Source organism: Siphateles boraxobius, unplaced genomic scaffold, assembly GCF_051911475.1.
Source record: "Siphateles boraxobius isolate OS27281-9 unplaced genomic scaffold, OSU_SipBor_1 9, whole genome shotgun sequence".
Taxonomy (NCBI): Eukaryota; Metazoa; Chordata; class Actinopteri; order Cypriniformes; family Leuciscidae; genus Siphateles; species Siphateles boraxobius.
Window position 1 is genome coordinate 3,722,611 of NW_027509219.1, and position 15,136 is coordinate 3,737,746.

At 40.6% G+C, this 15,136-nt stretch overlaps 1 protein-coding gene across 1 annotated transcript; it reads right to left on the reverse strand.

The window, feature by feature from the left end:
* Nucleotides 1–6,324: 6,324 nt before the first annotated feature.
* kiaa2013 (KIAA2013 ortholog) lies at nucleotides 6,325–15,037 on the reverse strand. The gene is made up of 3 exons (XM_077223814.1): nucleotides 13,529–15,037; nucleotides 10,957–11,810; nucleotides 6,325–8,339 (listed from the first exon to the last, which is right to left on the reverse strand). Exons 1-3 carry the CDS (start codon nucleotides 14,514–14,516, stop codon nucleotides 8,322–8,324), a joined length of 1,860 nt encoding a protein of 619 aa, XP_077079929.1. The 5' UTR covers nucleotides 14,517–15,037; the 3' UTR covers nucleotides 6,325–8,321.
* Between the last annotated feature and the right edge of the window lie 99 nt (nucleotides 15,038–15,136).

A 15,136-nucleotide genomic window follows, 5' to 3' on the forward strand; every position in this document is an offset into this window, starting at 1 on the left:
CATGCTGATACCCGGTGGAGGGATAATGGCTCAACATGGCTGGGTTCCCCTGGTAGAAAGGTTGGGGTACATAAGGTGGCTGATGTATTGACCGGTGCACAGGTAGGGGCATCATCTGATCGACAGCTGGATTTACATGTAGCGATCTGGGAGGAGCCACATGTGGGAGATAGAGATGAGGCTCAGGTGGCACCAGATGTGGATTTCCCAACTGAGGCTCTCTACTTTCCTCATGCTGGTTGCCAGTTGCAACTGTGCTGGACTTACAATTACTTGATATAGGGTAGGATGTGATTGAGTTATATAATGAGGCATTTCTTAAAAAGTCTGCTGTAGGCCCTGGGGTGACCCTTTGGGATGGCTGGGCTGAAGGTGAGCTGGTGGATAATGTTCAGTATCCTGCTTGATAGCCTGAACGTCATAGCGTGGATCGAGCGTGTGCTTAGGGGGTTGAATGACTTGGCTAAGAGGCGGAGGAAGTGTCATTTGTTCTAGCTGATGGGTAAGGTCTGCAGTTACGCTTGGCTGATCCTCAGTTCTGTGACGGTGAGGAGCAACGGCTGGGGAAGGCTGTGGTTCACCTCCTCTGTCTGGGTAGAGTTGGCGTACTGGGGTCTGATGCCGTGATGACCTCCTTGACCACTGAGCTGAGGTCTGAGGGGAATGGTGCTGCAGGAAAAACTCCAAAAGCTCTGTTTGTTTCTTGGCCGTTTCACTCTGTTGCCGCGCTGTCTCCAAAGCCTGATGAACAATGGCTTCATTTGCTTTCTGCATTGAAGATATGCTTCTAGCAGGATTGAGTAACTCCCTCTCCTCTTCGTGCCTGTGCATCTGCGCTAAGCTATGTTGGTCTGTATATTCGACTAAGAAATCATCCAGATATCTTGGGCGTTGCACTGAGCGTTTGGGGCGCACAGGTGAAACAGGGAGGCTGATTCCTTCTTTACTGGTTGCCATATCGTTGACTCTATCCGGCTCGAAGGACCATAAATTGTAATGGGGCTCTACTGGTTACAAAAATTAGTCACCAATATGGGTGTCTAGTCAGGACACGGAAGGCAGGAATACATGTTGAATGGTTTAATATATACACTTTCGGAATACAGATGCACAGGCACTATTCAGTATATACTTTACAGTGTAGGTGTGGTTCTAAAGAAAAGGAAATAAACATTGACGTTAACTAACATAACACAATTGAGGCTAATACTCTCCCTAGTCATTTAAATAAACAGTGCTAAACATGTCCTGAAATGTGAACTACAATAAGAATGCCATACAAGCTACAGATACAACAGAGATAAAGGCTGTCACTAACTGTAAGCTCGACCATAAATAACTAATATTAACTTGTCTATATAATATAATTGTAACTTACTTGTGGTCACTGACGCACACGAACACAACCAGACGCTTAACTTAGAAACTGAAACTAAACTGAATGCCGTTCTCTGCAAGCCAGGGCATGTCGCAACATGTCAGAAAAGGGGCGTGGTCTGAAAGAAACACTCGCTGTACATGCTCTGTCCAGGTTCACATCACTTGGTCCTTTTGCACACTAACCATCCACACACTCTTTTTCAGAGATGCGGTGGACTGAATCCATCTCCAAACTAGAAAAGAGATCTTCAGCCCGTGGACGAGTTTACTCTTTCCCAGTTGACCTGAGGAACCAACTGGCTATGAGCACTTGAAGGGTAGGACTTTGTACTGATACTTCATTCCTTTCGAAAGCATGAACACAGGATGGCCTGTGGTGCGGAGGGATAGAGATCTGAAGTACATGTCTCTCAGGTCGAACGCTGCAGACCAATCTTGGGGATGGAGCATTTGGAAATGCATCTCTGTGTAGCAAATTGAACGGAGGCTTTCGATAAAGGGCCCGTCTCAATTAACACAGGACCAAAATGGTCATGACCCACCTCTCTAGGGTACAATGAAGTACGGGCTTATAAAAGCCGGCCTTCATATCGGCTGGAGGGAGAGGCTACATCACGCCCTTCACCAGTCGGATTGCGACGTGTGCACACAAGACAGGAGCATTGGTCAAAACCAAGATGTGATGAATATCACTTTGCTTGGGCTGAAGCCGAGCAAAAATGAATCACAAGCCGAGTCTGATGGTACAAGTTGGGGCCAGCTGGACCGGTTGGGAGGCATTTTAGGCTTCCACGAACCGGGCCAGGAACCTGTAGCGAATTAGCTCTATGAAATATGAATAACCAATCATAACTTGTTATAATTGATTATGAATATTTGTGTCAGTTAATCGGGTTAACTTGATGTAGCTACATTAACATTACAACCAGTTACTCAGTTCATCCTGTGAGTCCTCAATATTGGTTATTAATTAATTAATAGAAATGTACATTTCCGGGGCATGGGAAATGTCTTTCTTACCAAGTAATACTAAGAGCAATATATGATTAGTGACTCCGGATATGAGCTTGAGGCACGGACAACTTTACGTGTGATATGAATAAGACTTTATTAACTAGACTAAACATTTAAACTACTCTAACATGCACATACATACATGCATACAGTTTACCAATGGAAAGAGAGCTGAAGAAGAATACAATAAAGCAAGAAGTTATAGCATTTGTTTGAAATTCAGCAGATCAACAAACCATCAGTTTAGTTCTAACACGTCCTTTAAAAGGTGTAAGGATACTTAATGTATCAAATAATGAGACTAAGTTTGATACTTGCATGTCTTGCCCATTTGAATTAAACTGTCCGAATGCAATTTGTTGAGGATCCAGTTGATCTTTGCTGATGTTGTTTAGATGAGAGAGAACCAGTTGAAGTCAGAGGATCTTTGGTGAATGGAAAGACAAGGCCCCAGCCTGGCACAAGCTTGGGGTCCTTAGAAAACTTCTAGTTTAGCATCATCTTCACATCAAGACTTCTCAGGGAGGACCAAGAGAAAGAGAGAGCTAAGAAAAGCTCAGAGAGTCAAGTGGGTCCAGAGGGTCAAGAGAGTCAAGAGATGCAATATAAACCCTGAGAAAGGTCCCACCTCTCAGGGTTGGCTCGGCCAATAATAAAGGTGGAAGTTCCAGGCGGGAGAATTTGGTTTATGGCTCTTTGTTTCAAGGGTGCACATTTGCATGTGCACGCTGGAGGGGTGGTAGCCGATAAAGAAATTATGAAAGATTCTTGTAATAATAATATGTTGTTGTTATCGACATATCATGTACACAGTTATTTCGATCTTCAAAGTACCAAGTTATAGAGACCAAATATGCCACACATATAATTTTGGTAAACCATAGTATGCAAAGTCTGAAACATTAACACATTAGAGTTTACAAGAGAAAAACAACATAAAAGGAAAATCATGAGATGGGAAAATTAGATACATGTTTATACATTCCTCAAGTGGTTATATATATATAGCATATATAGGATTAGCAGGGTTTATTTCCCCTTCTCAGATGAGTCACAGCCCTCTGCACATTCCTTTTTTGGGGTCGTAAAATCTTATCAGTGTAACAGGACACTGAGTTCTGCCACTGGTGTTAGTTTCATTGTGATGTTAGTTTCGGGGGAAACATAGACCTTTGCTGGGAGAGTGAGTTTGCCAGACTATTCATTAAATATAACAAATAATTTGTGTGTGTGTGATTGGTCCAGACGCTACAAGCCTGGGAACCACAGACGTACCTGGGGTTGGGCAGCGAGGTGGAAGACAGGGACCCGGCTTGGAAGGATCGAAGGCGGCCTGAAGCGGGGTCTTAGTGTGGTGCACAACACTTAACTGTCTCCAATTGACGGCAGGGAGTGCATGAGAAGGCGTGACCGGGTCCACGACCTAGTAAGCTCTCCATACACTTGGAAAGAAAGGCACTAGGGCGGCGGGCTGAGAACCAACGCGTCCCGCCCAAGAGAAACCAATCATCCAACCGAGACTGAGCGGGACACGGCGGAGGATTCCATTCGAGCCTGACAGCCTCGGCGGCCCTTTTCAGCATAGCTGACTGTGGCGAGCAGGACGAGGTCGAGGGGCGTGAGAGAACGGCGCGAGGCCGGTGGCGTGATTGATAATGAGCGAAACCTGCGCGACGCACCGGTCTCGTATCTCTCACTGTCATTTTTTTAACGGCTACAGAAAATGAATCTAAATCCAAAATGGACAGACGTCAATTGAGCGGTTTTGCAAAAAGAAAGTTAAAGGAAGACAAGGACGCTAGACGTTTAGCTACAATTCAAAATGTTCCAGGGATTGAAAGTTTTTTTGTGAGAACATCACTAGTATTTGTGAGAACATCACGGGAATTGCGATCACTAGCAGCGCTGAGTCTGACGAAGCCGGAGCTGACTGTGGAGACAGTAACACTACCATCTCAGATGGTACCGCTGGCGCTAACGCCGAAAGCGGGGGAGATGCTGCAGCCCTTACTGCTAACGTTAGCCGGGGCGTCGGCGATGACCGGCAGGCGAATGAGGATATTCTTCTTCGGGGAGACAGGAGCGAGGAAGACGCGGGTGAGGAAGAGGACATTAATGAAGGTAAATATTAGGGGTGGAACGGTACATTTATTCGTAATGAACCGAAACGGTACGGGGTTCAGGGTTCGGTGCACGAATTTACACGGAGAATGCACGGTATAAAAATAAAAATAAATAAAATTGTTACTAGTAACAATTCAATTAGAGAGCTCTGTAATTAAAAATGAAGTGAAAATGATAATTAAAACTAGTAACTAGGGCCTTTTGAGGTATAGTGCCCAGGGGCACCACACTGTCTTAATACAGCGAGGCCCTCGCACCGTTCTCTCACTTCCCTTGGCCTCGTCCTGCTCGCCACACTGACATTTCTGGATCTGGCTCTGGCAACAATACACTCCCTGAGGGAGATAACGCAGCCGAGTCATCATCTCCAGAGACCAGCTCACCCTTCCGATGCTGCAATAGGCATCCTGTCCTCTGGAGGGGCCCCGAATGAAACGGCTGGTCGGTCTATTACAGAGGGACCAGCACGCTCAACGGGGGACTCCATGCTGTGGTGTGATGGAGTTGTTAGGAGCCCACAGGGAATGGACAACGGGCGGGTATTCTATCACTATCCTCCGATCACCAATCCCACCCGGCACCCTAGGGTGGGGCATGGTAATGGGGATTCCACCTTTGCGGACAAAGTCTCGATCTCAACACTGAGACAGTCATATTTCTGCAATGGAAACATGATCCAGGCACAAAAGCTGCTTCAGCGTGCTGTAAGCCCAAACACGTGATGAAACAATTTTGACCATCAGAGGGGGACAGGGAACGACCGCATCCAGAAATGCACAGGTGGATTGACACCTTGAAAAAGACGCAAACGCACCCATGTTGCTCTTTCAGGAAATGAAAAACTCTCACCCATGCCGGAGAACACAGGGGAATGATCGCGGCAACACTGACAGTGATGGCGCAGCCTGTACCAGTGAAGCACTCACTTTCTTCGCCCTCAACCGGCCGTCAGATAACACAGACACAGAATTGTGATGCTGTTAAAACAGCAGTTGAGAGCTCAGAAATCTCGCAACTACCGCTGCACTCGCGCTGTAGAACCAGCAGCACCGGGAGAGACTTCCAGAAGAAGTTGCCGACACACTCGCTGGTTGTAATATAACACTCTTCAGACATCGATATGAAGACCGATCGGCTTAGAAGCGAAAGACAACTGATGCTTGCATCCATTTCCGTATTTATATCTGTGCTGCGGGGCAGAGTGCGAGATGCAGATCTCGCACGCCAATGTGCATTGGCTCATTTTAACATTACTCAAAGATGACAAGCTCCCTAAGCGTGATCCCAATCAGTTGACACGACTGAAAGGGAACACACATAAAGCATACTTAGCTACTTCATTATAAAATGTATGCTTATTTGCAATAATTATATTAACAGCAATATTAAGAAACTTCTCTTGTAAGAACAGCTAATGGGCTGAAGGACATCATGCTCCATTGTTAAGTAACATTACAGACGATAATGAAGAAATTACATTGTCTTTCATTCCTCCATTCACCAAGTGCGTTCAAAACGGCTAAATTATGACACACAAGTCCTCACTTCAAAGGCTCTGCCCTTTGGAATGAGTAGGCATAGGGATGCTCACTTCCGATTGGAATTTGCCCTGACATAAAATGTTGAACTGTATAGGCTACTACTATACAATAAATACACTTTTTTTAAATGGATCCTCCTTTTTTTCAGTGCAGTTACAACACTGATGCAGCAAATATTATTTACTTAGTACCAACACAAGGATTAAGTAAATGTATTAAGGGAGTGAACACAATAAAAATGAATTTAAGACAAAATGCAAAAGAATTGTTGCATTAGCACATTTTAATGAAGTAAATTGAAGAGCAATAAAAATCACGTTGAGTGAATGCCATTTGTTTGACATCTGAATCAATATAAACAGTTTATTGCAACATGATCATATCATTTTTTTTATGAATGCATTTAATTTAGCTTAGACTTACGCAATATAATCATTGTCTCAAACATAAATACAGCAGTCAACATTTGAAGTGGATCATTGTATATTAAGTCCATTGTATTGTTTTCGTTTTTTCAGGCACATCAACGTAGCACAAATAAAATAATGAAATTTTTCATACCTGCAGTTAAAAAAAAAAAAACCCTGTTATCCACTAAATGAAGATGCAGCCTATTGTCTCGGTTTGTTGTGCAATTAAACTCTATGCAGCCTGCGACTTGGTGGGCAAGCCCATGGTTTATTTTTTCATAAACATTATTAGCAGAATGATGGTGAATTCAAACATCACCAATAAGCACCATTGTGTCTCTAGAGACTGTCTAAAAGGTGTTACTTAAGTTACAATAAAGTTACTTAAGATAAAAGCATCCGCTGAATGACAAACTAAGAAAATTCCACATTTATTTTCTTTTTAACATATCCACAGGCTTAAGTCATGTTGATTGCACACAACAATCAGAGATATACTAATATTATCTGCATGTAATTTGAGCACAATGGTGGTTGCCTGAAACTGTCATTACCTGTTTACATACAAAGTTGCAAATTTATCTTGTGCACAAAATTGGAATATCGCATAAAACATTTGTGAATAATGCACCATTTCCATCTGTTCAAGAGAACAAAGTCATTATTACCTTCTGGAAAATTAGAGCAAAATATTTGTAATAAAAATGTAAGTTGCTGCAATAAACGTCCCCGCCCCCCATCCCATCCCTCTGTAAATGTGCTTCCATCATAGTTTATGTGCATGTCTTCTTATGTAAAGAAAATGTCAAATGTATCTGCCTCAATGAAGCGCATTCATTTTTAAGGCAAATTTTTCTTTGCATTTCCATCCAGTGGTTTTTTTATGTGATTTCCCAAAATGCACATATAACATAGCTATTGTTCAAAGACTTGCTTTTTCCCTTCCATATTCATTGTCATTAAATCAGTGATGCTCAGAGAAAATCTTTTAAATAAACAAGCAACATTCCCTCTTCCCGGCTATTTTAGCAAGGATCAGTATTTCTACTATAACCAGACAGATTAATTTGCCAAATTTAGCATTTTTTAAATGCTTAATGTGAATGATTCATCCATGTATATCAGACTTCTCCAATAATTTTGTCCACTTAAATCTCACCCCTCCACAATCAACAGCAATCTCACATTATTTTTAAAGGGTTAGTTCACCCAAAAATTGTAATTCTGTCATCATTTACTCACCCTCAATTCGTTCCAAACCTCTTTCTTCTGCTGAACACAAAAGAAATTTTGGGGTAATATGGGTAACCAAACAGTTGATTCAGACATTCTTCGAAATATCTTCTTTTGTGTTCAAATACCTATAAGTGCAACGTCCACATCTTAAAATCCAATCAACAATCATTTTATTTTTCGATAACCTGTTTCACGTCACATAGGGATGGTCGTAAATAATGGATGAATGGATCTGTTGCTGCTTCCATTTCATCACGATTAAAGAATATATTTTAGCTGAATTCACAAAAAAAATCAAAGCAGGTTTGAACACGCTTAGGAGTTGCATATTTGATTTTGTTTTCCATTAAGATTTTATTATTGTGCTTGTAAGCTAAAAGAATGAATACAAGGCTTGTTGGGATCCTTCATAATTCATGATATTTTATCATTATGACTAAGCACCTCTAAATAGTCTTCATTATTTAACCATAACAACTTATATAATTCTCAATAAAAAATCAGCTAATGATCATTATTAAATTCACACAGCAAAATGGAAAAACATATCTTATATACACTGCTACATCCTGAGAGGACATCCAGAGTTTAATGTTTCTGCACACTGGATTAGGCTTCAGACAGTAACATCATCCTGTTGAAATAAATAAAGTGTAAATATGCATGTTTAAGGTTGGGAAATACATTTGATGTGATGTGAACACAATTTGAGTTTCTAAACATTTGTAGATTTCAAAAACCATAAACTGTACCAATGTTATGTGATGTGTTATGTTAGGTTTTATTATTATTGATTTTTTTCATGGCACTTAACACTCGTATTTTACACCTGTTGAAGTTTCTCCATCCAATGGATCTATTGTCTCATTGGCCCCTGATAGCTGATAGAGTCTATGCTAATTATAAAATGCAGACAAATAAACAGAATGCAGGCATTATTATTGACAGCATCAGTGTCAGATGTGTAACAAATTTTTTTCTCTGTGAAAAATGATTTGATTCATCCAAGTTGACTTTTCAAACCCCAATCAAGTAATTTTGTCCCCATGTATTGTCAGGAACTAATACACAACTGAACAAAACTACACTGTATCTTCAGTATGTTACACATACTAGAAGACACATTTTAAGGCAACTCAGACGAGGCACTCATTTTACATTAGTGATGAGTAACTACTAAACAAGTTTCACTGTATGGCCCCAGATTATGTAAAACTTTAAAATAAATGTGAATGAATGTCACAACGAAAGAGGGTTGTCTAACTCTTGATTGTTCATTTAATCAAAACAACAGAATTCAAACAAATGCAACACTGCAAAAAAACAAAACAAAAAAAAAAAGGGAAAAAAAAGATCACTTTTGTTGAAAAATGCTTTGAGACCCACACGGCAAACAATGCAGAACATTAACAATAACAATCAAATAATAAATGGACAAAACAAAAGAGATTTTTCTGTGAGCTATTGTAACGTACGTATTAATAACTGTTGGCAGAGATCTAACGGAGTATGCGGCTCAATATCAGTGCATATGAACTTCAGACCATGTGAAACTGAATTTGCCTACTTAAACATTTACAAGAATAATACATGTTTAATATTAAGCAAGTAGTGCTTTTTAAATTTTCCCATCTCACTGTGTTCTAAACAGTGAACCAACATATATTCAGTGACATATATGTCAGTCAGTCACACACACTTACCATATGTCCTTATATAGATTCCTGCCAATAATTTTCATTTATCACAAAAAATTAAGTCTTTTTTTTAGTAATTCCCATTACTGTAAATTGATTATTTTTAGATTCTCCAAAAACAAACAAACAAACAAACACTTAGTAGAGTGCAACAATCAGGTTCTGGAAGTAAAAACTCCATTCTTTTCTCCATAAGAAAAAAATATTTGTAACAATAACTGACACCTACTGTGAGTTACAAGGATGTTAATTGACAGTATATGCTTTTGTTGAAGACATTTGTGCACATTTCTTCTTTTTTTTTTAATAATAATTGTGATTAACAGCTGAATTTGTGTGAAAAAAATAATTTTTCACTTGGTCATATATATAAATAAATAACATTTTTTTTTTTCTATTTCTCCAGTTTTTCATTTGATTATGTAATTCACAATGCGTCATGGGATTGTCCTTGGTTCATGGCTTTAAAAATATTTTGCATGGGAAAAATGAATGGAAAAATTTCCGAAACACCACTGAAAAAATGGGCGGGCTTAATGCAGTCTATGATTTTCATATAAGGCGTCATTTTTAGACAAATTTCTTCTTTTTTTTTTTTTACTTTGGTGTGAAATGACCTGGTGTTCTTGACAGGTTTTTGAGATTTAGCCAACTTTATGTTAACAGCTATCAAGTAGTTGGCCCTAAATATTGACAATTTTCTGGGATAATGGATGGATGTGATCAATGAAAAAAATTGATGCATTTGGTTAAGTTTTCTAAAGTAGCAACAGCTTCACATACCAACAACTAGATATTGAAATGTTTAAAATGCACTTTCATTTAGATGAAACATGAGACCCATACTTAAGATGGTAAACAGACAAAAAAAGAAATTTGATTTTAAAGAAAACCCCTTAAACCAGCTTGGAAGAAGAAAGACTTGAAGGCACCAGTGAAAAGTTTACTCACAAATTTAAGATGAAATAAAATTCAAAACCTCACCTGCTATCCAATAAAAAAAATAATTAAATACTCTAAACTGATTTTTTTTTAGCTGTAAAACTACATATAAAAGATGGGAAAGTCTGCTGAAAATCAAGAGATAAATTACATTCAAAAATTGTTCTTCAAATGGTTATTCTGCAAAGCGGAATAGCATTCCATATGTATATTAGAAAAAATAAATATCTTCATTTTTTTCTTTCTTTGACACAAATCAGTTCCAATTGTGTCAGACCGAATGAGGAAAAAACAAAGCTCATCAAATAGTGTCTTTAGAGCACTGGTGCTTTCAGCTCATCAAAAAGTTCATAGAGAGAGAGAGAACACCCAAGCTGAAGATTGCAGGCAACTATTTCCAGCACACCCGACCCTCCAATTACAGCAGATTGAAAGTTTGATGGGTTACCCAAACCAATTATTGTCACTTAGTTTCCAGAGGTAAAAATATCTTGCAAGGCAGAATTTGAGAGTTGCACAAAATGAGAGCAAGAGGAAAAAGGGAGAAGAGATTCACACACACCACAGTTACAAACCCCCAAAAATGGCTTGTCTTCATGTCGCAGTCTATACCTTACTCCTGAAGAGTGGCTTGGCTCCAGGCCCACAGTACTCATTGTAGATGAGTTTGAAGAGGAAGAGGTGGAAAAGCGTGATGAGAGATGCCACACTGAACCAGAAGAGGAAGGGCAGGCCAGGGTACTGTTTGGCCATGTGGTCCTCGTGAGCCAAGATGGCCTTGACGTGCATCGTGTGCCTCAGGTCTTGCAGGTGAGTGAGATCGGTGGAGATGTACAGTAGAGGCGTGATGGGCTGGGTGACCATCACAGGAAACATGTGACCTCGCAGCTCTGAGGTCAGTTCCACAGGCTCGTTCATGCAGCCGGCCTCGCAGGCGTACAGCTTCACAGGTTTCTCCTGAGGCTTGACGGACACATGCAGGAAGGGTTTGCCTTCGACGTCCTGCAATACGGCCAGGTTGATGAGGTCTTTATTGTAATGGATACCCCTCAAAGAGTAGCTGTTGTGAAGAACATCAGGGTCTGCCTGGAACTGAAGGTGGTTTTCGGTGAACTGCAGACCTCCAAAACTAAGGACCATGCCTTGCATCATACCATGAGTGCCTGCTGCAACAAGTACCTTACATCCTCTTTTCTGGAAAGTCAAGTTCCAGAGATTCACAAGCTGCAGGATCTGAGCTACGTTTGTCAGACGCTCTGGCCACAGGTTCTCAGCATGCATGGTGGCGTGGCCGCTGAAGCAGTGGTCAGCGTAATTCAGACTGGACTCCAGTCGTTCATGCTCTTCTGCTGTGAGACTCTGATCTAGTAGGGGCGCTGTGGAGGTGGACAGAATGTAGTATAGGGTGTTGTTGACTGTACGACTGGATGGAGTATGGGCATCTGTGATCTTTCTGATTTCCACACCTGTAAAGAAGAAAAAGACTATGAAAGATTTCATTTTAGCTTCTTAAAGCAAGTGAACACATGAATAGAAACCCTAAATGGGTCATCATTTACTTATGTATTTAGGCATATATTTTTTTCTATTTTGCAACATTTTTAGAATTAAACCGTAAAATTTTTGCTGCTCTGCCTTTATAATGTCTATGCTCAGGTCTTCTTCACATGTTAAAAATGGGTAACAGCATTTGGACTGCAGGTTTGCTTTTGGGCCTTATATTTGCATTGTCCCAAGCAACTTGTATATATGTAACTGAATAAATTAACAAAAATATGAAATCAAGAAACTGTTCTCTCTGGGTTTTTTGTAATGAAAAAATAGTGAACCAAATGAAAAAAAGAACGCACTTCTCTTTGCTTTTACACTGTCGCTGGCCTTGTAAATTGACTTAAAGGCACCAATGAAACATTTACACACACATTTCAGATTAAATCCAAATCCTCACTGACTATCCCTTCACAAAAACTGAATAAATTAAATACTTTTTGAGCTGCAAAAGAATGTACATAATATACAAGATATGAATGTCTGGTTTATTAACAAATGGTCTTCAAATGGTTACTAACGGAACAGCATTTTCCCCAATTTATCTTTTATAATTTGTGCTGTCTCTCGAATGCGCACGCACTCTGTCTGTAGATTGTCACGTGGAACAAAACGATACCAAACCAGAAAGCAAGCTGACGGAAGACAGCAGCATAACGCAACTTCATCCAGACGGTTTTCTTTTTTTTGGCAAATTTTCTGTAAAAAGCAGTCCAAACACTATTATCGCCATTTCATCTTGTCCGTCATCCACCATGTTTGTTTACACTAAAGTCACGTTTGACTGCGAGAGAGAGAAACCAGACAGTTGATTACCACATTGACTTCCATAGTAGGAAAAACAAATACAATGGAAGTCAATGGAGTATGTTATTCTTCAAAATATCTTCTTTTGTGTTCAGCAGAAGAAAGACATTCATACAGGTTTGAAACAACTTGAGGGTGAGTAAATGATGAGAGAATTTTCATTTTTAAGTGAACTATTCCAGAAATTATTCAGGGAAAACGGCTTCTCAAACAAGAAAAAAATAGGGCGGGACATGATTTGGTCAATCTGGAATTGATTGGATGATTGTGGTTTGCCAATTGCTGTGATCTCATCTATTGTCATATATATAATTATGTGCATGGATAAATCATTTATACTAAATATGAATTGTCAATTTTGATGTCATGGTAACTTTAAGCTCAACAAATCACACATGCATCTCATTCCTCAAAATATAATCTAAACAGCAGCATTTACTGTCAAAGGCAGATCTAAAACCAGGTCGCTTGCCACAGCGGCTGGTAGATAAGGCCAATTTACACGACACTCAATGCTCGTATTTGGCTAGTGGTGGTTTCCAGTTTTCAAAATGAACTTGAGTTTACTTTTTTTATTTAGAAGGTTTTGAGTTTTTTTCATAGCATGTTAAACACTTTGGAAAAAGATCAAGTAAATATTGATTTGTCATAAAATGACTCCATAAGGATTTATTAATTGAGAACTGTTTGTAAATGAGAAGTGGTTCTCAAACCATTTACCTGGATAAGTAAAGGTTAAATAGAAATAAAAGCGAACCTGAAATGTATATACTCATATTATTTACAATTAATAATAATTATGTCAGTAGACTGTGCTCGGTCAACTTGCCAGATATGAAGAGATCGGCCCATGCTTGCTGATGATCCTGCATTAATTCTTCCACATTAGCTCGGAGGACATCCGCCATCTCTCTTTTGACTCCTTCTCTGAGCATGCTGAGAGTCTCGTCCAGTTTCCCACTCTCGGTGGGCTCTGAAGTGTGAATCACACTCACCAGGTTTTCTGAGTATTCAGATTTGGGAGGAACCTGGATCTTGGTGCTCAGTCTCTTTGTGGCCACCACCACTAACACAGTGTCCTTCTTTTCCGTGAGCACCCTACCAGAGGACAGCATGAATTCTTTCTCCTCCATCTTCTCAACGGTGCTCCTGAATGAAAGAGACTCCATGACCACATCAATCGAAACCACATGGTCTGTTGGGTTTGACACGTGAATCCTCTGAAGATAAACATTGTGTCGGCTGCGATGCGCAACAAATTCCTCGCGTAACACTACACAGTCTTGAGAAGACTGAGAATTAGCTGTCAGGAAGCACCGGGAGGACAGCACAGAGCCTTTTCTGTACCACAGCATCATTCCCCGAGCTTCAGAGCGCGTTCCCGGCACCTGCAACCGCACTATCGGGCTGTAGTCTGTTTGGTGAACCGGTGCAGACCCAGGCTGTGAAGATGAAGCTACCCAGAGTTTGTTAGAGTCCACATCCACCAGAAAATGTCCATTACCGACCACAACTGGAACTGATTCTTTGTTTTGTGGGGTAAGAACCACTCCCTCCCCTCTGTCAACAAGTGACACCCACCTGTGAAGATCAGTCTGCAAACACACCCCCGCAGCTCCCCCAGGCTCCCTAGACATGTTTAGGAACTTCAGGAGCCCATCTGAGCTCAAGTACCAGTAGAAGATGAGGAAGAGCAGTAATCCAACCAAAACACGGCGGGCCCAGCTGCTCGAAAGCAAACCAGGCAGCCCCTTTAATCTCTGCTGAAGCCACATGATCTGCCTTTTGCTCCAAATGCTTTTTGACGGTTTAAACATAAACTACTGCTGTTGTCTTCAGTTGAGGGTGATATATATGCTATATAGGGCATCAGTGACTTCCTGACAGCAGTAAAAGCTGGGAGTGGCGAACAGCTTTAACAGGCATAGTAGCTATCAAGCTTAACTTGAAGAACAAAACGCGCGAAAAAAAAGTAGGCTATTAGGTTAATTTCTTCGGCCACAGAGTGCTGAAAATCCCCAGTTCCTCGTAAAATAAATGCAAAACCAACTCCAGACAATTGTCAAACGAGCCACTTCTGTCTGCAGAGTTTATATTAATTTCAGTTGCTGTTATTGGGCTAGTCAGTTTACCAATCAACGCAATTCTGCTCACCCATTTCGCGTACACTCTTCAAGATTTATTTTGTCGCGTCGAAGCAATGTTTGCCGCACGTACTTATGTGTGCCTGCCAGAGTTTATGTCGTCGTTGTTTGTTTGCCTTATCATGTTGTTGAGTGTACATGTCATCTGACATCTCTGTTTGTGGAAGGAGACCAGGCTGCCGTAAAAATACCGGAAGTGTCGCAGTCCAAGACCTGTCGTAGTTCAAGCTGGAGTGGTGCTTCAAATCGCTGTTCTACAATCAGCCGTTGTGAGCCTGTGTTACGTCATTGCA